This window comes from Athene noctua, chromosome 10, assembly GCF_965140245.1.
Source record: "Athene noctua chromosome 10, bAthNoc1.hap1.1, whole genome shotgun sequence".
In the NCBI taxonomy this organism is placed as follows: domain Eukaryota; kingdom Metazoa; phylum Chordata; class Aves; order Strigiformes; family Strigidae; genus Athene; species Athene noctua.
This window is the reverse complement of record NC_134046.1, coordinates 8,173,274-8,193,926: the sequence shown is the minus strand read 5'-3', so window position 1 is coordinate 8,193,926 and position 20,653 is coordinate 8,173,274. Positions and strand designations below refer to the sequence as shown.

The 20,653-nt window shown below is 39.6% G+C and overlaps 1 protein-coding gene across 3 annotated transcripts; it reads left to right on the top strand.

The window, feature by feature from the left end:
• The first annotated feature begins 575 nt into the window (after positions 1-575).
• On the top strand, positions 576-20,136 carry TMF1 (TATA element modulatory factor 1). 3 transcript variants are annotated; one of them, XM_074913939.1, is made up of 17 exons: positions 576-865; positions 3,483-4,558; positions 6,348-6,451; positions 7,334-7,460; positions 8,421-8,526; positions 9,186-9,328; positions 9,900-10,066; positions 10,236-10,392; positions 10,880-10,972; positions 11,567-11,723; positions 12,488-12,680; positions 13,010-13,079; positions 13,162-13,254; positions 14,298-14,408; positions 15,025-15,171; positions 15,647-15,772; positions 16,646-20,136. In XM_074913939.1, the coding sequence occupies exons 1-17, from the start codon at positions 724-726 to the stop codon at positions 16,787-16,789; spliced, it is 3,156 nt and encodes a 1,051-aa protein (XP_074770040.1). In that variant the 5' UTR covers positions 576-723; the 3' UTR covers positions 16,790-20,136. The 3 variants fall into 3 exon arrangements, with proteins under 3 accessions (XP_074770040.1, XP_074770038.1, XP_074770039.1); XM_074913937.1 differs by having other exon boundaries at positions 3,315-4,558; XM_074913938.1 differs by having other exon boundaries at positions 3,315-4,564.
• Positions 20,137-20,653: the final 517 nt, after the last annotated feature.

The following is a 20,653-nucleotide window of genomic DNA, read 5'->3' as shown; positions in this document are numbered from 1 at the left end:
GCCTTACACTTGAACTGAATCGGGTCACTTTACTGTAATTTTTAACCAGATAAATTTTAACAGCGCTGCAGTGTTCAGAAGTATTAAAGGTCCCTTGTAAGTTGTGGGATTTAAAGCAGCAAGTTAAGGCATTGAGGTTTAGCGGAGTGTGCGCTTGGTCTGTTCTTTGTGTGAAGCAGCTGAAGGAAACATTAGGAAGCGGGAACTAAACTTGTCCTTACAGCATCTAGTCTGGAAGAGTTGTTGCAGGGGGACAGACAGAGTCGGCTCTCCGCCATGACGGGTACCGAGGCGGAACGGGAGGCGGGTTCACGCCCCGCCATGACGGGCACCGAGGCGGAACGGGAGGCGGGTTCACGCCCCGCCATGACGGGCACCGAGGCGGAAGGGGAGGCGGGTTCGCCGCCCCGCCATGACGGGCACCGAGGCGGAAGGGGAGGCGGGTTCGCCGCCCCGCCATGACGGGCACCGAGGCGGAAGGCCTTGCTCCGCCTCTCGGGACGTGTCGCGGGGCCGGAGAGCGGCTGCGCGCGGGCTTGTTTGCGACGTGGAGCCCGGCGGCGCGCAGGCGCGGGGCCGCCCTCCCGCCCCTCCGCGCCGAGCCCGAGGCCGCCGGCCCCGCCGCCGCCGGGCAGCGGGCTCTGAGCGCGGGTCGCTCCCCGCCCGCCTCTGTGCTTGTGGCCCGGTGCCGCCGCCTCGGCGCGGGACCGGGCAGCGCGGAGGATGAGCTGGTTCAATGCCTCGCAGCTGTCCAGCTTCGCCAAGCAGGCGCTGTCGCAGGCCCAGAAATCTATCGACCGGGTGCTGGACATCCAGGCCGAGGAGAGCCCCTGGCCCGACGCCGTCATCCCCGACTACGGCGACGGTAAGCGTGGGCGACGGGGGCAGCCCTGGCCATGCCCCCAGGCCTCCGTGTGGGGCCGGCTGTGCCGCCTGGCCTCCCGGCCTCCGGCCCGGCCTTTGCAGCGGGCTCGGCCGGGGCGGCGCCTTCCCCTCACCCTTCCCTGCCTCAACCCTTAACCCGGGGCGGTGGGTTACACTTGTGGCGCTTGAACCAGCCCTCCCTGTCCAAAGCCCGTTCTGCAGTGCCTGTGATACTCGTCGGTCCCCCCTCACAGGCGAGGGAGGGATAACATTGACAAAAAGCTGAGGAAACCTCAGCAGCACACGCAGGACCTGGTGGTTGTCACCAGTGTCCTGCTTTTGTCGCATGGGTAGCATTGCGCTTCATACTCGTGTTTCTTAAGGCGTTATTTTTGTTGCCAAGGGACTAATAGGTGATGAAAACTTTATTTATAAATATTAATATAAATTTATATATTAAGTTTATAAAAGGGAAAATCATGTTCCTTCAGGTGTGCATGGATTCACTCTTTGCGACAGGAAAAGTAGAATAGAAGCTGAAAATGTGGTCCGTGTAAGCTAAGTGAAGTTTCCGCTTTTTGTGGCGTTAAGTTCATAATTCTTCAACATCTATTGAAAGGAATGTGTTGGTGGAAAAATTGTCAGGGCTTGGTTATGAGGAAGTGTCTGCTTTGTACGTGTGCTAATGTAATGTAGAACCTGAAAGAATGACCAGTCCTAAGATGCTGTTTGGTAATGAAGGAGCAAAAAAGAGCCCTCTCGTTACAAACATTTTTTGCCATAAATAACATCTTAAAGATAAGAATGAATAAAGAAAAGGATGGGAAGCTAAGTCATCTGGAATCTGTGTCTTTATTGTAACTGTATCTAGAAGGTATGTGTGTATTTGTAGGAGGAGGTTATTTCCATGTATACCACAGCAGAATTAGATTGCTGAAAGCTGAAAGCTGTAACAATTGAAAGTGCTTTCTAGGTTTGTTTCTCAGAAAAGTGTAGGGTCAGTTCTGCATGTCTTCATCCATTTGTGGGAGCAGGGGCTTGGCAGTAACTTACTCCAGTGACATCTTAAATTACAGGAATTGTTTATAGAAGATTGTGTCATGCTTAGTTTCTTAAAACTTCAGAGTTGCCCGAAGCTTTTTAAAATTTAGTTTATATCTTAGTATTCATAGTAGTTCTGTAATTTATAAGGAGAGCAGCAAAGATCAGCCTGCATCTGTTTTTCAGGGAAAAAATACTTGTTTTTAAAAGAAGTCAGTATTTTCTGAATGTTACAGTTCACTCACAGGGCTTTTTCTGTAGCTATTGAATCACAGACAAGGTAGTAATAAATCAGATGTTTGTGATATTTTTGGCAGTGAGAGCGGTAATTATCTGAATTTGAGATCTTGAGGCCAGTAGCTGTCAACACTTTCTGAAAGGGGTAGTCTGCTTTAAATATTGTAATTCAGTGGTTTGTAATAGATGCTGCTGTATAAAGTGAGCTTGTTTTTAAGTACCCTGAAATATTTACATTATCCAGATTATGTTTGTAGGTACAAAATAAAATTGGAGATTTTAAAATTTATGTTTCTTGCTTGGGATACTACTAAAATTTGATGCTGAAATTCTTACTGACCTTCCTGTTGACAAGTCCTGGAAAACCTGAAGAAATACAATAATAGGAACTGTTGATGTTGTTTCAGGGCAGATTCAGAACTCATCAGTTTGGTATTTCTCCACAGGAGAAGAAAACTATTATCTTAGCTGGGCTGCTGACAATTTGTATTGTCAGCTTTGTGCTGTTGCTTGGTTTGAAAGGAAAAATATGTCACCAACTGAAAGGGCGAGAACCCTTCTTACAATGTAAATTCTACAAATGTTTAAAACTTTTCCCCGGTTTTCTGTAATGGTGTGTGACATGTTTGTCTGTGTGCAACTGGCAGATAACTTTTAAGACCTAGTAATTGTTTCCTCCTTTTGTAATCTGTGTAATTCTCTCCTTTTTAAACTACAGTTTTTCAGATTGTTTTGCATAGCTTGCTCTCACTGTGGGAAGCAGGAGGTCACGTTCTGTTTTGCTTGTTTCCTTTGCAAAGGAAATGCTTGCTTTTTGTGCCCAAAGATGCTTCAGATTTGCCCTTACATTTTTCAGAATGCTGTGTGGGCTTGTTTTCCCTTCCCAGACACTTCTCCCTATCTTTTTCTGAAATTGTCACTTTTGGATTTGCTGGTGTAATTTGTGTATGTTTTCACTTATGTTGCTGTTTATGCTTTGTCTAAAAATCAGTTCCAAGCTTTGGAAGGAAGTAGTAATGAAAACGATGCTGTTTGTGATCATGTATAGTGTTCACTTTCGAGTTTATACAGTGCTGAAAACATTTTTTTCTGAACTGTTGCATCTAAAAAGAAATACTGGCAAATAATAAGTTTTAAATGTTCTTGGCCTATCTCTTTTTTTATTGTTTTAGGAACAAATTCTCTCATAAGTGGAGGATGGGATACATCTTCCTGGGGCTTAAGTTCAAATACAGAACCACAGAATCAGCCAATATCGCCAACAGCAATCACTAAGCCAGTGAGAAGGACGGTAGTAGATGAATCTGAAAACTTCTTCAGTGCCTTTCTCTCTCCAACAGATGTTCAGAGTATACAGAAAAATCCAGTGGTGTCCAAACCTCCAGCCAAATCACAGCGACCCAAAGAGGAAGTGAAAAGCACTTTAAAGGAGTCTCAGCACCCCAGTCAGCTGGAAGTACCAGTGACGACAGAGGCAGAAGTAAAGGATTCCTCTGTAGCTGTCCTGGTGGACTTGAAAAACCTTGATATTCCCAAGGAGAAATCAGAAGAGAATTCTGTACTGAAGTCTAATGCTAAGCCTGAAGAAAGCACAAATGAAGTTACTGACAAAAACGTGTCAGCTCTAAGTTTGGAAGCACCTGAAGATGCTCTTAACGAAAAACCCAGTGTAGGAGGGGATGGGAGGGGAGGTGTGCGGGATAGCACTTCACAACCCCTTAATGCAGGTACAAAAGATGTGGGTTTGGAAACTAAGGAACGAAAGACTGAGGACAGGCAAAGCAATACACCGTCACCTCCAATTAGCACTTTCTCCTCGGGGACATCCACAACTAGTGATATTGAAGTTCTGGACCATGAAAGTGTAATAAGTGAGAGCTCAGTAAGTTCAAGACAAGAAGCTGCAGATTCAAAATCCAGTCTTCATCTAATGCAAACGTCATTTCAGCTTTTATCTACATCTGCCTGTGCAGATTATAATCGTTTAGATGACTTCCAAAAAATGACCGAGAGCTGCTGCTCCTCTGATGCTTTTGAAAGAATTGATTCATTTAGCGTACAGTCTTTAGATAGTAGAAGTGTAAGTGAAATAAATTCAGATGATGAGTTATCAGGCAGGGCTTCTGCTTCAGCATCTGTCGCTGTCAGTCCTTCTGCACCAAAGACAGAACTGGTTGATGCCCTGAAAAATAAATCTGAAAACTTGAATGACACTTCTGTTTTACATGCTGAGGAAGCTGAGATGGAAGAGAGCGGGAGAAGCGCGACCCCCGTTAATTCTGAGCAGCCAGATATTTTGGTTGCTACTGTGCAAACGGTTGAAGAACAGACTGTGAACATGGAGACTGAGCCGCTGCAGCAGGATGCTGTTGAAAAATTGTTAGAAGAGGACACTGAAAAGCAAGAGCTTAAAAAGGTAACTGTAAATTTTTTTTTGCAAACACATCCTTTAATTACAAGTGAAATTCCTATCATCTCCTTATATAGGTATTATCTTCACTTTATATGAACAGATTAATTGATGCTGAACTACCTTACCTTATAGAAAACTGTCCTTGATCTGCAGTGGAAGAACACTGGTGAAATTTATGGTTAAAGAGTTTTGGGTTTCACCTAACCAGCGTAGTTACCGTTACTGTGAATTGTGAGTAGTGCTAGCAAACAGGAAGCCTTGATAAGTCAAATGTGTTATTTTAATTCTTTGGTGTATATATATATTTTTTTTCTCTGAAGGGTGGAGGAGATTCCTTGAATTATTTTGATTTGAACTGTGGAAGTACAAGGCTTTAGTATTTCAGCAATTATCAAGATAGTATTTTGCAAGCATTTTTTTCCACAGACTTAAAAACTGTCCAAATTTTATTACATTCTAGGAGCATTATTCATGTTCTGTGAGGACAGCAGTAGTGTAAATAAGTCCATTTTGCTAGATAAATTAATGTTTGTTTTTTAGCAGAGATAGTCTTTACTTTTTAAAAGAAGGTACACTGGGCTTTTAATGAAGAAGATAAGTATAGTTATGAATAGTGAATAGATTAAAATAAATTTATATAGCTGTTTTAGATAGATGGAATCACTGGAAATGTGATGAAGTAGGGTATTCAAGTGTATGGGAGCCCAAACTGGACTTTCAAGCAGTGTGTTTTGTCCAGGTCTGCAAAGTATCGTTTGCACTATCTCCTTTCTCCATTTCCTTGGTCACCTTCCTGTCCCTCTATTCTTGTTTTTAACTTATGAGCTCCTTTGACATGTGTTTTGCTCTGTTTCTTTGCGTTTTGCTTTGCTCATAGTCTGTGCATAATATGTGACATGATTTGCCCTACTCCTGACTTTGCCCTGTAGGCATGTTTGCAACACTGATGGTGTTTCTGATAGCAATAAAGGAAAAGCAATTGCTTGTGGGAATTCATAAAACCCTGATGTCATCTGTGTTTTAAGGAAAGCATTTGTTTTGTGTGTAAATCTTACAGAATGTCAGTGTAAATTCCTTAGGGAACTCCAAAGCCATGGTCTATTATCTGTAAGTTTTCCTAACTTAAATGGTTACACATTGTGGGAAATAGAAAAACAGCAAATTTTGTCTTTCATTGTCTGTATTGAACTACATTTATAGAATCTGTTTAATTTTTAAAATATTTGTATATTTGCATGTATGTTTGTGCCATTTCTCTATATTTAACTTTCCAAAACTTGGTATTAAGAAACGATTTTGATGATGTAAGAGCTCTTGACCCTGTCTGAAAGTTTTCTTCCTTCATCTGATGCTGTTTTGCTGCTTTGTGCTAACCTTTCACAGAAGAGACCTTACTCTGTAAAGAGTGCTATAAGGAGCACTGGGAGTCTTAGTGGTTAATGTTAGCTATACTTTTATAGGCTATCACCTCTGTTTAAAAACTTCATTTATAATTAAATATAACTGTTGATGATTTTGTTGAGGGGCTTAGCTGAGCCACACGTGCTTCCTTGGTAGGTTTTCTACACCTGTAGAAAACAGGTGTCTTGTGCTTAGATATTGCTTAGTTCTAAATTAACGTGGCTAAACCATGGTAATTTTCACTGACTTTTACCTCAAATTCCTAGAAACATTGACAAGTTCAGCTTTAAATAGTGTTGGGAGGGAATGGTGGGGGGAAAGGGGAAGCCTGCCCCTCTTGTGTTTTAATTGTCCCATTCATCTGATCTTTATCTGTAAAAACATTGTCCAGATGATTGATTCATTAACTGAGAAACTGGAGAAGAGGGAAATACAGTTATTAAGTACTAGTAAAGAAAAGGCGCGCCTGGAAGAAGCTTATGATAACCTAAAAGAGTAAGTATGAAAATAAACACAGTAGTGGGTGTAACTGTAATTTTACTGTAATACAATCAGTAGACAGTATTGTAAAACAAGTAGATTTATAACGAGAACAAAGGTTGCAAGGGATGTGCATTGTTTGAGAAAGGTGGAAATAATGATTGCATGTGCTGTGATGGTATTCTTTTAAAGCCACACTCTTTCTTGGGGCCAAAATCTCTTTTTGGGAAAAGGATAGTGAAAGATTTTTCAGTAAGCAAGCAGTAGGAATGACAAACAGATGTGTACAGTCAGACTTGATTATTAACGAAGACCTTTGTTATAAGACTGCATTCAGCTACTAGGGGAGACTGAGTTTTCTGATAAGATGGATAAATTTGATTTACTAAGTAATTTGCTGACTAAAATGTAGTCAGTGAAAGTGTGGTAGAAGGGCTGGTTGTAGGGGTAAAACCTGAATTCATTATTTAATCCAGTTAAAAGAAAACGGAAAAGAGAATTTGGATTTACTAGTTTATTGATCAAATATCAAGTTTAAAAATTTACACATAATATATGAAGGTGTCATTTACTGGCTAAATTGATTTTACCTTAAAAATACATTTAATCATTTGCCCTGTGTATGATATAGACTGGTTAATCAGAGAGAAATTGATAAAGGGGAAAAACATTTAAGGTGTAAATCAAGCATTTCATTGGTTTTGTGGGTAAATTACTGAATTAGTGAAGATCTTTGATTAGTGCTTCTAATATGACTGTGGTTTTTTGACTTCTGGTTAACACATGTAAAATAAACCCAAAAACCCCATTTTGAAAGTATTTAAGACAACCTGTTACAAACTGCTTGGAATGTCACATAACCGTGCAACTGTTCTGAAATGTTAATTTTAAATGTAGTGAGATGTTTAGAATGAAAGAAGAGAGCAGTAGCCTTTCATCTCTTAAAGAGGAGTTTGCTCAGCGAATTGCAGATGCTGAAAAGAAGCTCCAGCTAGCCTGCAAAGAAAGAGATGCAGCTAAAAAGGTAATGTGGCTTTTTAGTGAAATGAATACTTATTATTTTAGAGCACAGTTAAATTTCTTGAGGTAAATTCATAAAAATTAAGCTAGGGAAAATCATGAGACTGACAGGTGCTATCTCATGGAATTAGTAGTGAGGAAGCTGATTTTAGCCTCCCAGGCTGCTTGTTATTTCTTTGTGTTGACACATGTATTCTTGCAGCTGTGTTGCAGACCAAGTTAGGGAACTCATTTAAGTTAAAGTTAGTCTGGTTTTAGGAAAAAAAAGTTCTAATGTCTGCTCTCATTTTCCTTGTGCCATATATGTGTTTGCATGGGTGTGATGGAGAAGAATGGCCTGGGGATGTTGGGAGTGGTGAAGAATGGGAATGGCTTCTGTAGGGGATTAACTGGTAGGAAAATTAAGGACTGTTGACAGACTGGTTTGGAATGAGCAAAGAAGTCTGCTGCAGCACAAGTTTATGGAGTTTAGATGTTCTTGACCTGGTAATACAGCATTACATTTCTCTACCTTATTGCTAGTCTGCAACAAATAAACTCAAATTTGTAACTGGAAAAAAAAAAATATTTTTCAGAGTTGTTTTGTCACTGTATGTGTCATTGTGTTGGCACAGTAGTAAATTGAAATAGGAAAATTATCTGATACCTGTGTGTGAATGTAACTGGTTTATTTGCAAAAGTTTAAAGTATAGAAAGTGGAATTGGAAAGAGGGGTTAGAACAGATTGTACAGAGAATTTACGGAGTCTCAATCCTTGGAGGTTTTTAAAACTTGATGGAATAAGGCTCTGAGCAATCTGATTTGATCAGATAATCTCAAGTTCCCTTCCAACTGAAATTGTTTTCAAAGAAAAGCCTTTTGAGAGGAAGGGGAGAAGAAAAAGGTGATCAGTGCAACTTACTGTGTGTTTTTCCCCTAAATGTATTTTAATAAATGGTCTTAAGTATTTTATCCTATTCTTTAGGAAGTAAAGACTGTTAAAGAAGAATTGGCTACTAGACTTAATACCAATGAAACTGCTGAATTACTGAAAGAAAAAGAAGAGCAAATCAAAGGATTAATGGAGGAAGGTGGGAATCAAAAATTTGTTAATAATAAAAAATCGTAGAATAATTTGAAATGTACTGCCTTCACATATGAGCCTTCTTTATATGGGAATAAATACAACATTTGAAGCATGTTCCATGTTCCTGAACATTTGAACCATTTAGTTTAATAGCGAAGAGCACAGGAGGGATCAGTCAAATACAGATGGCTAGAGGGGTTCTTTCTGCAGTATGCACTAAAAGGTGCTGTGAGATAAAAACAGCATGCAGTGCAATGCTCTGTGTTCCATTCAGCAGAAATCTAACTAGGGCATTGTTCAAGGTGTTTCTACAGTGTTTCTCTTACTGCTTTTAAATTTTGGAAGTAAAATATAGTTACTAAACGAACAGGTCATTTTGGGTTATTTTCCTGATGTGTTGAGCTCATTTGCTTGATGAGCTCATTTGCTTTACTTTCTAAGCCTTTCACTGCCTATCTTATCTCATTCTAGCTTAGTGTAGCAAGGTCATCTCAGGATAAGGTCAGATAAAACTTAAGATCTTGCATGAAAAAAATGTAAGAGTATTTCCATACATATTTGATTATTATTTTCACAAGACTGAAGAACAGGGGGAGGTGTGAATAGAAAGAGTTCATAGAATAACAGCAGTATGTGCCAACTTTATGTTCGTTTTCTTTGCAGGAGAAAAGCTTTCCAAACAGCAGCTGCACAATTCCAACATTATTAAGAAATTAAGAGCCAAAGAAAAAGAGAGAGAAAATACTAACACAAAGCAGAACAAAAAAATTAAGGAATTGGAAGAGGAATTGCAACATTTAAAACAGGTGAAGTATTTGGTTGTGAGATGGGTTTTTTTTCAAGTTTTTTATAATAGCTGCAGAGTAGCCTGTTGGGGAGGCTCTAGACAGACTGATATCTTTTTCTGGGAGAATTCTCTGTTTCATATTACTGGAACACTGAGCTGTGATTTCTGTGTGTGTTCTCAGAGCAGTTTAAAACTGTGGTCAGGTATCGTTCTAGCTGCTTGTTCACACCTGCACTGCTGGCTATCAGGTGGGCTGACCACTTCAGTACACTAAATTTTAGTTGGAAAACCTGCACCAACAAAATTTGGGCAGTGGTTTTGCTCAGCTGGTTATTGAACCAAAAGCTCACAAGCAGCAGACCCAGTATGAGGAAGTGTATGAAACTGTGGTGAAGAGGAGCTCCCTCCTCTGGGGGAGATGGACATGCTCTGGGGAGCAAAATCTTTCTTTTGGCAAAGTGTTAGATGGGTTTAGCTGTTTTGTGTAACTTCATCCTGAATTGGTTGCCACGGTTGTTCTTGTGCTCCGATGACGTTGTCTGCCCCATGTACTGGGATTAGTTTCATGCTTCTTGCTTGCACTCTCATAGGTGCTTGATGGCAAGGAAGACCTTGAGAAGCAACATCGAGACAGCATTAAACAACTGAATAGTGTTGTAGAGCGACAGGAAAAGGATCTTGCTAAACTTCAGGCAGAAGTGGAAGACCTTGAAGAACGGAACAGAAGTGTCCAGGCAGCACTTGACAGTGCTTACAAGTAAGCAGATCTTTGTGTGTCTGTCTTCAACCGTAGATTCAGCTCCTGCGTCTATTTCTCGTGCAGTGCTTTTGAAATGTTAATATATGGCAAAGTTATTTGCAAAGTCACTGTTGGCATTGTATAAACTGTAAAAAGCATTGCTGCTTTTTTTTTTTTTCTTCCCCAGGGAACTTGCAGATCTTCATAAAGCTAACGCTACAAAGGACAGTGAGGCACAAGAAGCAGCCCTAAGTCGGGAAATGAAGGCAAAGGAAGAGCTTGGGTTAGCTCTGGAGAAGGCCCAGGATGAGGCACGACAGCAACAAGAAGCTTTGGCAATTCAGGTGGGTCTTAAATGCAGTGAATAAAATTTTTCATTGAACAAGTGAATGTACTCAGATGGTGTGTGTATCTGGCGTAATGAACCAGATGCAATATAAGGTGGAACACATTTTTGTGTACTTAGCAGATACCCAGTGTATTTCCTGTGAACTTGTTAGTCTTTAGTGGTAGTTGTGCTAAGCTTTAAAATTTTAGTTTTATTAAAAAATACTTTTAATTTTACATGTCTAAATAAAGGGACTTTGACAGGCTCTGTTAAGTTTGTAGTGCTCTTACCATGATGTAAAATTCAAGAAATTTAGTTGGACAAAGTTTTTAGTGATAGATAAATAAGTGTAACTATTTGTGTGAATGCAGAACTTAAGCCTTTAACTTGAAAACGGGCATACTCTGCTGGACAGTGTTTAACAATGGTATAGGACTGTAGCAATGAATAGGTGACGCTGTAAATTTTGGCAAGAAACTAGTGATGACATCTTGTTTATTTAGGTGGCAGACCTGAGGCTAGCGCTGCAACGTGCAGAACAGCAGGCAGCAAGAAAAGAAGATTATTTACGCCAGGAAATCGGTGAATTACAACAGGTGCTATAGCAAATAGATGATGCCAGCTTGTGTCTGCAAGGAGGGCGTCTGAAAATGAAATGCTACCGTGACATTAATAGCCTGAAAAAGAGGCATTGTTTTCCTGGTTACCTGCAGTATTTGTCCTGTGTAGAACAACAGTAAAATATTGAAGGAAATGGATTTTTAATCACGTATTGGAAACAAAATTATAATTTTTGTGATGCCTTTTAAATGTAATGCTATCCTTTTAGCATAAGATGAAGTACAACCATTAGGATTATAATAATTAAAATTGCTAGCAAATTTGTTTTAAATGACTCCTTAGCTACTGTTTAATATTTTTCTTGTTCTTAAGGTCCAGAAGATAGATTGTTGCCAAAATGTTTCAAGTGATGTCCAGAGGGCTCTTGAAATGTAAATTTCTGGGCTGTTGCTCAATCATGTATCTAAAAATGTTAGGCTTCTGTCTTGGAATTTCACGCTTTACTGTGAGTCTGAACATAAGAGTTCTAGAATGTAAAGCAACTGATATGTGTATAGCTGAATTCTGTATTGATCTTTTAATCCATCATATGATTTTAAAGCTTAATTATATTTAATTTGTGATTTCAGAGACTTCAAGAAGCAGAGAGCCGGAACCAAGAACTAAGTCAAAGCGTTACATCTGCTACACGGCCACTTCTCCGGCAGATAGAAAATCTGCAAGCCACGCTGGGAGCACAAACTTCTGCATGGGAAAAATTGGAAAAGAATCTTTCTGACAGACTTGGTAAGAGGTTTTTAGCTTTTACTGAACAGCGAGGCTCTTGATGAGGATGGGAGATGGCTGAAGGTAAATGAAAAAGGCTTGACACTTGCCCAGAGCGTGGATGGTGGGTCATGAGGAATGAGCACAAAATGCTTATCTGTAGGGAAATGGTGTGTTGGGGTATTCTGCCAAGGTTCTGGGACAGGTAATTCCCCGATTCTCTTTAAAACACGGTGTGTGAACTTAAGATTGTAAGGTAGAGGTGTTAAGGTGTACATGTCCTTGCAGTATCTAAAGGAAGGATGGACATTGAGACCCTGGAAATACCTCAGCATTTTCAGTTGTCACGCCTGGTGCTTAGATTCTGTATTGTAAAGTTTTGAATCATTTACTTACCTAACTGCATAGGTAATGAGACATAGATTTGTTGATACAGTAGTAATCTAGTATTTTAAATAAAAAAATGCATAGAATGCCCAAAGGTGGACCCAGAGAAATTACCTTTTTTCTGGAGGTACTCTGTAGTTGTATATTGCATTCTGAAAGAGTATGAAGTCTTGTTCTGCATTGCTTTATTTCCCTAACTGTATGGTGACAAATGTTTAGTTTGTGTTACAGCAGAAAACAGTTCTGGGGTTGTTTTGGTAATGTTTGGGTTTTCTTTAAAAAGAAAAATTAATTTAATCTAAAAAAAAATTCAAATTCCATTTTGATGCTTAAATAATTGGTCCATGTTACAGGTGTTTGCTCAAAAAAGTTAAAGTCAATGTTTTTCTTAATATTAGGTGAGTCTCAAACTCTTCTAGCAGCAGCTGCTGAGAGAGAACGAGCTGCTACAGAAGAACTTCTTTCTAATAAAATTCAGATGTCTTCTACTGAATCTCAGAATAGTCTTTTAAGGCAAGAAAATACACGCCTTCAGGCTCAGCTGGAAGTGGAGAGAAGCAGGCTGAAGAAGATGGAAAATGAAAACAGTAGGTGAGTTGCATTATTGGTTAACAGTGTCTCTTAAAAACTGTAGAGAAATGGAGTAAGCTGCCTCTTAAGTAACCCTCTGCAGCAGATCTCTTTGCAGTGTGGAAGACTTGGTTCTGTTGGGTGATATGACTGTGCAGAATGACAGCTATTGATAAAGCTGCCCAGCTTGTTAAGGGTATTTTGTTTCACGCTAAAGATTATCTGAAGTATATTACTTTCATAATGTTTTAAAGCCTGGAAGCTATGTTTGTTTTAAAAGTATGTGAATCTAAAGTAAACACGGAATACTTATTTACTCACTTGCCGTACCTTTTCTTTCCTCAATGTAGGTATGAGGTTGAACTAGAAGGACTCAAAGATGAGTATGCAAAAACGCTGGAAGATGCAAAGAAAGAGAAGGTATTGCTTACTTCAGCTTTAAGCTATGCTATCATTGCTTTCTGAGCTAGCAGGAGTTAACAACCTGTATTTATTTTTGTAGACGCTGCTAGCTACTCAGTTAGAAATGGAGAAGATGAAAGTTGAACAGGAAAGAAAGAAGGCAATTTTTGTGCAAGAAGCAGCAAAGGAGAAGGTACCAAAACCTAACAGTTCAATTTTACTGATACTATCATTATTTTAGTAGGTATCTAGAACCTGAAATTGTCATAAGCAATAAAGTGGACTTAGAGCAGTACAGTATGTACTTGTCAGCCTGGGCATTAGGGACTTGGCTTTTTCTTTATTGTGACTGTCTTTTTTATTTCCAGTGAAGCAAGTGCTTGTGCGATACTCACTGAAATGAATCTTGAACAGTAGTTTATATAACCTGAGAAGAGATAAAATAGGGATAATGATTGGTTTGATCTTTTTTTGGATGCTCTTGGATTCTTTTTCTTCTGAAGCTCCTTATTTTCTTTGCTTAGACTACTAGCATTGCTTCCACTGAATTCCTGCTTTGCCTTTCAGATGACTGTGCGTAATGTCCAGCTTAAGCCTAAGTCACAGAACAGTCCTCAATAGCCAGTAACTTCGTTAATGCTGATTAGCAGCTGATACTCAAGTGAAACTGTTTCTATTACTGGTTTCTTACCATCTCCAGTTCTAAAATTGAAGTGCTTTATTCTTCAGAGGCTAGCATACTTTCAGATGGTGCTGGTAAAAAGAGGTTAGTTTGGAAGGTATGTCAGTAAGGCATTAGCATGCGAGAAATCTCAGAATTGAATTAATACTTTTAAAATTAAGTGTACTAACATGCATCCTGAAAAGAGACACGTTTCTGGGTTGAAGATATTCTTCATGAGATACATTTGGGCATGCAAAACTGCCTCTCAATCTTCCTTGGCTACTTGAAAGAGAAATTCTTTTAGTGTAATTTGCAACTTCTGACTTCATTTCCTGAAAAGTCTGTGGATTTGAATGTAAGCTAGAAGTGTTAGTAGCACAGTAATTTTTCATTGTTGAACTTTCATATGTTTTAGGGAGGGGGAAGGGGAAAGATTATCTGTCACACTGTTCTGTAGTTGTTGATGGAAAAGGGCAGTCTGTTCTTTACGGAATCTGTCTTTGACCATCTTGTAAATTTTTTTCTTTATCTAACTGGTGATGTATGTGGGGTGTGGGTTTTTTTTTTTTAAGGATCGGAAGTCATTTACGGTTGAAACTGTTTCGAGTACTCCAACTATGTCACGCTCTAGTTCCATAAGTGGAGTGGACATGGCAGGTCTTCAGACATCTTTCCTCTCACAGGTATCACATATTAGTTACATAGGCTTTTTTTGACAGACTGCTTGCTGCTTTCTTCAAAAAATATTATTAATGTAGAAAATAACTCTTGGAAGAGTATGTTGGCCTTAGACAAGGTCATTCCTATGTAAAAATGTAAGCAGGCTTCAGATAAGATGTCTGTGACTGTAGAAAGACAGTGTGAAACTACATCTTCTATTGCAGAGTGATATCTACAGGTGCTGAGTTCATGTAGAAGAATTGAATAACACTTGTAGGAGTCAAATTGGTTTATTTTTGCTAGCAGTCTTGGTTTGGGGCACAACCCTGTCCCCTAAGCGGTGTCATTGACTGGTGTGGTCTGTGTGGAGTCTGCTGCTTTCCTGTGGATATGGTTATTGGTGTCCAAGTTAAATGACAGTTGTATAGGTGACACGAGAACTTGCCAGTAAGGAGCTATCTTAAATTGCACCTATTCACCTTAAGCTTTTGTTTTAAAACCAAACTTTAAGCATTGAAATGCTTGCCTAGTGGCAGTATAACTTTAAATCTGAAATGAAATAATACTTTGAGAGAAGGAAGATTCCAAAGGGTGCACATCTTTGTCTAATTTTATACTTCTCTAACCTTTTGTTTGTAGGATGATCCTCACGATCACTCATTTGGACCAATAACTACTGGTGGGAGCAATCTTTACGATGCTATAAGGATGGGAGCAGGTTCAAGTATAATTGAAAACCTTCAGTCACAGCTAAAACTAAGAGAAGGAGAGATTTCACATCTACAGGTACTGTAGTTAATTTTAACCAAACATAGCATTTATAAGTGTAAATGCTAATGCTCTCAATATCCTATTCAAAGCTTATATTCAAGATAAAATATACGCAATCAATTTTAAATTCAGAAAGCTCGGTCCTTCTCCTCACAGTGGAGTGCATTCACTATTCTGTCTTTCCTTAATGACTGTTCTATTAACCAGGATGGTCACTGGAGGTATGTGTAGGGAAGAGCGAGAGAAGGATTTGTTCCTTTCCTTTTTTGTTTTGGTAAGGACCTATCCAGGAAACTGAACTTGTCTATCTGAAAAAGAAGAAAAACAAATGATTGATCAGATTTGAAGAGAAAATGAGAGTGCTTCCAGGGTGTGCTGTTTCATAGTCTGGCTTAAGAAAAAGCCTTAATTACTTTATCAAAATATTTTGATACAGTGTTTTATAAATATGGTAAATTCTTTCATCCTAATCATTAAGTGTTTACCTTAGCTTGAAATTGGAAACCTTGAAAAAACTCGATCAATAATGGCAGAAGAACTGGTGAAATTAACAAATCAAAATGATGAACTTGAGGAAAAAGTGAAGGAAATACCAAAATTACGTGCACAGTTAAAGGTAAGTGTCTTTCTGAAGTAAAATTCATGGGTTTGTTGGGGTTTTTTTGGTTTTTTTTTTTAGGAATACCCCTATGAATTTAGGACTGGATTGAAATCTGTTCCTAATCATAAATGACTGAAGAGCCTGGGGTGTTGTTTTTCATATAGTAGAATATGAAAATGCCTACTCCATGACTACATGGTCACTTCAAAATCCATGCATTAGGAATATGCACCGTGCATAAGATTGCATGCTAAATCAAGGAGAGAACATTTTTTTGTTTCTCTCATTTAAGACACTTGTCTGGAAGTAGTCTTTTTACAGGAAAGGGGTGTTTTGATAAATAGTGAGGATTTAGGAGAGTTTGGTGCAGAAGCTGAATGAGTGTGCAGTACTGATAAAGGTTATAGGACAATTACTTTAATCCTCTGAATGTGTAAGAACTCGAAATATTGGAAATAGTTTTTGGACGGATTTTGGAAATTATCATTGTTCTTTAAATGCAGAATGTTACATTTCCTGGTGAAACATTTCACAAACTGGTGATTCCTGTATTAAACTTGGTGCAGTTTGCTAAATGTTTTTTAATGCTTATAGCAGTTGAACTTCAAGGTGCTTCAGTATATCCTCTGAAGCCAGCACAAATTCTTTGTAGTCGAGGATCTTTGTCTTTGGAATATCTTCCTTTTATATTTGGAGTATAATTCTAGCCATACTTAGAGAGTCAAAGCATAAAGTATTTTTGAAGAGTTCACTATGTGCTTCATTGTAAAGTAGTTACCCTTTGATAAAGTAATGCTACGTTATTTTCCTAGTACACAAACCAATGTCCTAGCAGCAGCTTTTTTTAAGTTGAAAAACAGTCGGATAACAAACTCCATGTCCTTGCAGGATTTGGATCAAAGATATAATACAATTCTTCAGATGTATGGAGAGAAAGCAGAAGAAGCCGAAGAACTCCGACTGGATCTTGAAGATGTGAAAAACATGTACAAGACTCAGATAGATGAACTTTTAAAACAAAGACAAAATTAATTCCTGCTGGAGCTCTTAAAGTTATATGATAACAGATTGTAAAGATAATTGTTTATGTAAATGCTGAATTTAAGTGTCTTGTAAAAAAACCCCACTGTATTATAGAAAGTGTGACTATATAATAGAGTTCATATGCTGACAAAAAAATCAAGGCTTTAAGTGTCTCGTACTGTCTGCAGTTAAATTATTTGTGCAATATTTATTTTTTTTTTCTCAGTTGTCCCTTTATTTAAGTTTTTGCTAAATAGTGGACCATTTTACTTGTAAACAGAAGCAGAAATGGTGATTGTTACCTTGTGAGACCACTGCTGGAAGGCATGAGTTTTACTAAAGTAGCCCTGGATTCATAAGCTCTGTAGATCTATGAAAAAAACATTGGAAGTCTTTTTTAAGAGTTGTTAATAGGATTTTTTTCTAAAATCTCATTAGTAAATTTTTAATAACAGAATACCAGTGGCTTGCTATCTGGGGCATAATTTTTATGACAGGAAAATCTTGTATTTGTACTCTAACATCTGCACATGGTAGGATGATAATTCTCTATGCTTAGACAAATAAGATTAGTCTGACTACACTAAGACATCTAAGCAGAGTGTGAGACTCAGATGAGACTTTATAAATTACAGCTTCATCTTGTCTGTTGCTTGTGTTGTCTCATGAGCTGTCTAGAGACAGTGGCTCTGCTTGTAATTCTAAATGTGTTCAACTTCTAACACCAGAAATCTCAACTATTTCATATTTGTTCTAGATTTGAATGCTGATTTTTAACAGTAGGTTGAACAGAAGAATGCAGAAAAGGTGATTTTTTTTTTTTTTTTTTTTTTAAATTGCTGCTGCTCTGATGATTCCTTGTATATAAGTAGCAAGGTTGACTTTTTTGCAAACTTGTACTGTGACTTAATATAGGTTTCAAGCAAGTCTCTAGTGGCTGCAAAGTATTTCTCATGCCATTCTTTAAGCAAGGTATTGGTCAAATAGCATCTATGTGGCATGAAGTTTAGCTGCATTTTCGGTAATGTCAGAGGAAATGTTTGTATCAGACCCTTGGGAATGCTGAGAATTGGGGGAAGAAGCTTGCGTCTTCCTCTGCATTCCAGAGAGCAAATATTTTGTGACATCTCAACTGTAGCCATAATAGGTACTCGTGTGAAATACTCGGCAGTTGAAATTCTTTGCTTATCATACTGTTGCCTCTGTTGCGAGAGGTTTTTTTCTCCTCTGTGCATTGTAATTTGCGTTAGAAAACTCTGTTCCTGCTTGTGTATTCAGTGGCCTGAGAGAGGCAAAGCCTGGGAACGATGAGAAATTGCGTATGGAGAAAAGCCTTGCAGTAATAAGTCTTCCTACAGGTGTTAGGGATTTATTCCGCAGTGGGAGAGCAGTTGGTCACTGAAGTTACCCAGGCAAGGGTATATGTTTGGAAGAGCCTAGTTCAGTTTGAGATTCAGGCAGTTATTTTGAGGATTTCAATAAAGCCATAGAGCAAGAACACTAAACTTTGTCTTAACTCGCCATCTGTCATAGAATCTTTAACTGCTTTAATAAGATAAAAGACTTTTTTTTTTTATGGGGAGGTGGGAAATAACTACCCTCTTACTGTCTTAGTTTCATTTTTGGAAACCAGGGTGAAATAATTTTTCTTCTAAAAAACCCTTAGAATTTAATATTTTGCCTTCATATTGAAGCATAGTTGGTTGCTCTAAGTTTCAAAAAAAACAATCAACCCCCCCCCACCCCTCTCACAAAATAACCCCAAAATCATACCCCATATAAAAACACTTGTTGGAACTTACTGTTTTGCTGTGTTAGAATTATGATGTGCCAATGTTAGAAGTTCAGCCTTTTCTAAAAAAAAGAAAGCAACTCTTTGTGATGATCAAAGATTAGAATTTCTATTCAGCTTTTATCTACTGCAGCAAATCAATACATTGCTGATTTTCACCATTTTTTTACGGTCTTGGTAGACAAACGTAGCACTCCATTTAAAAAAAAAAATCCTTTGAACTTTTATGTGGACCTATTGCTGCTAGTGCTTTTGAAGGTAACACTTCCTGCATTAATGTGTGAGTAGATACTCCTCAAGGACTGACACAGGTGCAGTTTTGAGTATGTCTTGGACTGTTGGGTTTTCAGGAAGAGGTTAGGTAAATGGGAAATTTTAACATGCAGTCAGCATTAACTGTTTTAGATACAAAAGCATTTGTCAGAGTATTAGATTTTTAAATTTTACAAAAGTAGGTGTAGATACTTGTATTGACTATTTTTGGATTCTTTATTCCTGTTCAGTGCAACCTTTATTATCACGTAAGAAACATATGGCCTACTGTGTCTTAATTATTTAAGCCTTAGAAAACAAAGTGGCTGTTGGAAGGTAACGTAGACTTTAAAGTTTGGTTTGGTCATCTCCGATATAAATCTTACATGCTTGTTTGTGAAGAAACATTTATGTTTGCTCGGACACCTTAAGTTCATCGCTATTGCTGACATTGCCTAGAAAAGTAACATGGAAAATGGAAGGAGTTAGGTCAGAATGCCCACTTGTGTTTAACTTTATTATTTTAGAATATTCCTTCTGATAACAACTAACTTATACCTCATTTTCTCTGCATATGCAAGTATGGAGAGATGCTCTTTAAAGGCTTACTCGCAGCAAGCTGGTTTCCAGTTCCAGCTCTGTGGAAGGTGGATTTGGGCAAGGTGCAGACTGGGCTGGACCTCACCCTCTCGGCACGGTGTTGAATCCTGTATGAACAGAGGAGATGATGTTCAAAATCCCAGGTATCCGTACATGAGAGAGGGGGTTGGTTCCATTTTTTTTGTCCTGCTATAAATTTGTTGCAATTTATGTACGTATGTTTTAATAAGGGCTATTTTGATCCTGAATATGAAACAAAATGGTTTATCGTATGGTGAAATTGAAACTTTGTTTTCTAGTTGTAAAATGTGTATAAACTGTAAAAAGCATGGGTCAGGGTAAAATAAAATTTTGTGCTAAGAGGGTGTTCTGGTTCTCTTTCAGAAAAGACTTAAAAATAGTTTGGTGGTGGCTGGCCGTGTATGAACCTAGTGCTATGAAAGGAAGATACTGATGAAGTTGGAATTTATCGAATGTAGTTTGAGTTTAGAGTTACGAATGCCAGTTACAATCTTGTGGTGTCATGGGTATTTAGGAACAAGAGGCTGGTTTATTTATAAAGGCGCCGCAGTAATGGGATTAAAGATAATGTGAAATTTCGGCTAATTTCCTTTATTCAAGCAGAACCGCTTTCGGGATCAGCCGTGTCTGTAGCGGCGCTGGGCGCTGCTGCGGCACCCGCCGTCGGCCCCTTCTCCTCCCGCGGGTTCCCCTGTCACGGGCGGCTTGCACCCCATCTCCAACCTGGAAACGGGGGGGAGAGTTGGTCCCTGCGGCGCTTGTCAGAGCAGGAATGGGGTAAAACCGACGGGCGTTGCGGGTTGCCACCCCCGAGCCTGAGCGGCCCCTCCAGCGGGGCAGGGGATGGAAGTTCCCGGAGGCGGCGGCCCCGCACCTCCCTCCCCCGCCGTGTGGAGGCCGCGGGGGGAGGCGAGCGGGCCGGCGCCTCCAACAATGGGGTGCGCGGAGGCTGCGCTTCCTGCGGGGCGGCGGCAGGAAAAGGCCTTTTCCCCTCCGCACCCCCGGCGCGCCCTTCCCGGTGCGGGGCAGCGCCTGCGCTCCATTTCCGGCAGCAGAAGGAAGCCCCCGCGCCGCCAGACCCCGCACCGCGTCCCCCGGGGGGGACCGGGCGGCCGTAGCGAGGCTGGCGGGCCCCGCCGCGGCCCCGCCTGACGGCCGCCGAGCCGGGGCCAGGAGAAGCGGCGGCGGAGCCCGACCCGCGCCCCCCG

Coding starts and splice junctions, on each gene's coding strand:
- TMF1 (XM_074913938.1), top strand. CDS start 724: ATGAGCTGGTTCAATGCCTCGCAGCTGTCCAGCTTCGCCAAGCAGGCG. Junction 4,565..6,347: donor AAGAGCTTAAAAAGGTAACT/GTAAATTTTTTT, acceptor AACATTGTCCAG/ATGATTGATTCATTAACTGA. Junction 10,973..11,566: donor AAATCGGTGAATTACAACAG/GTGCTATAGCAA, acceptor TTGTGATTTCAG/AGACTTCAAGAAGCAGAGAG.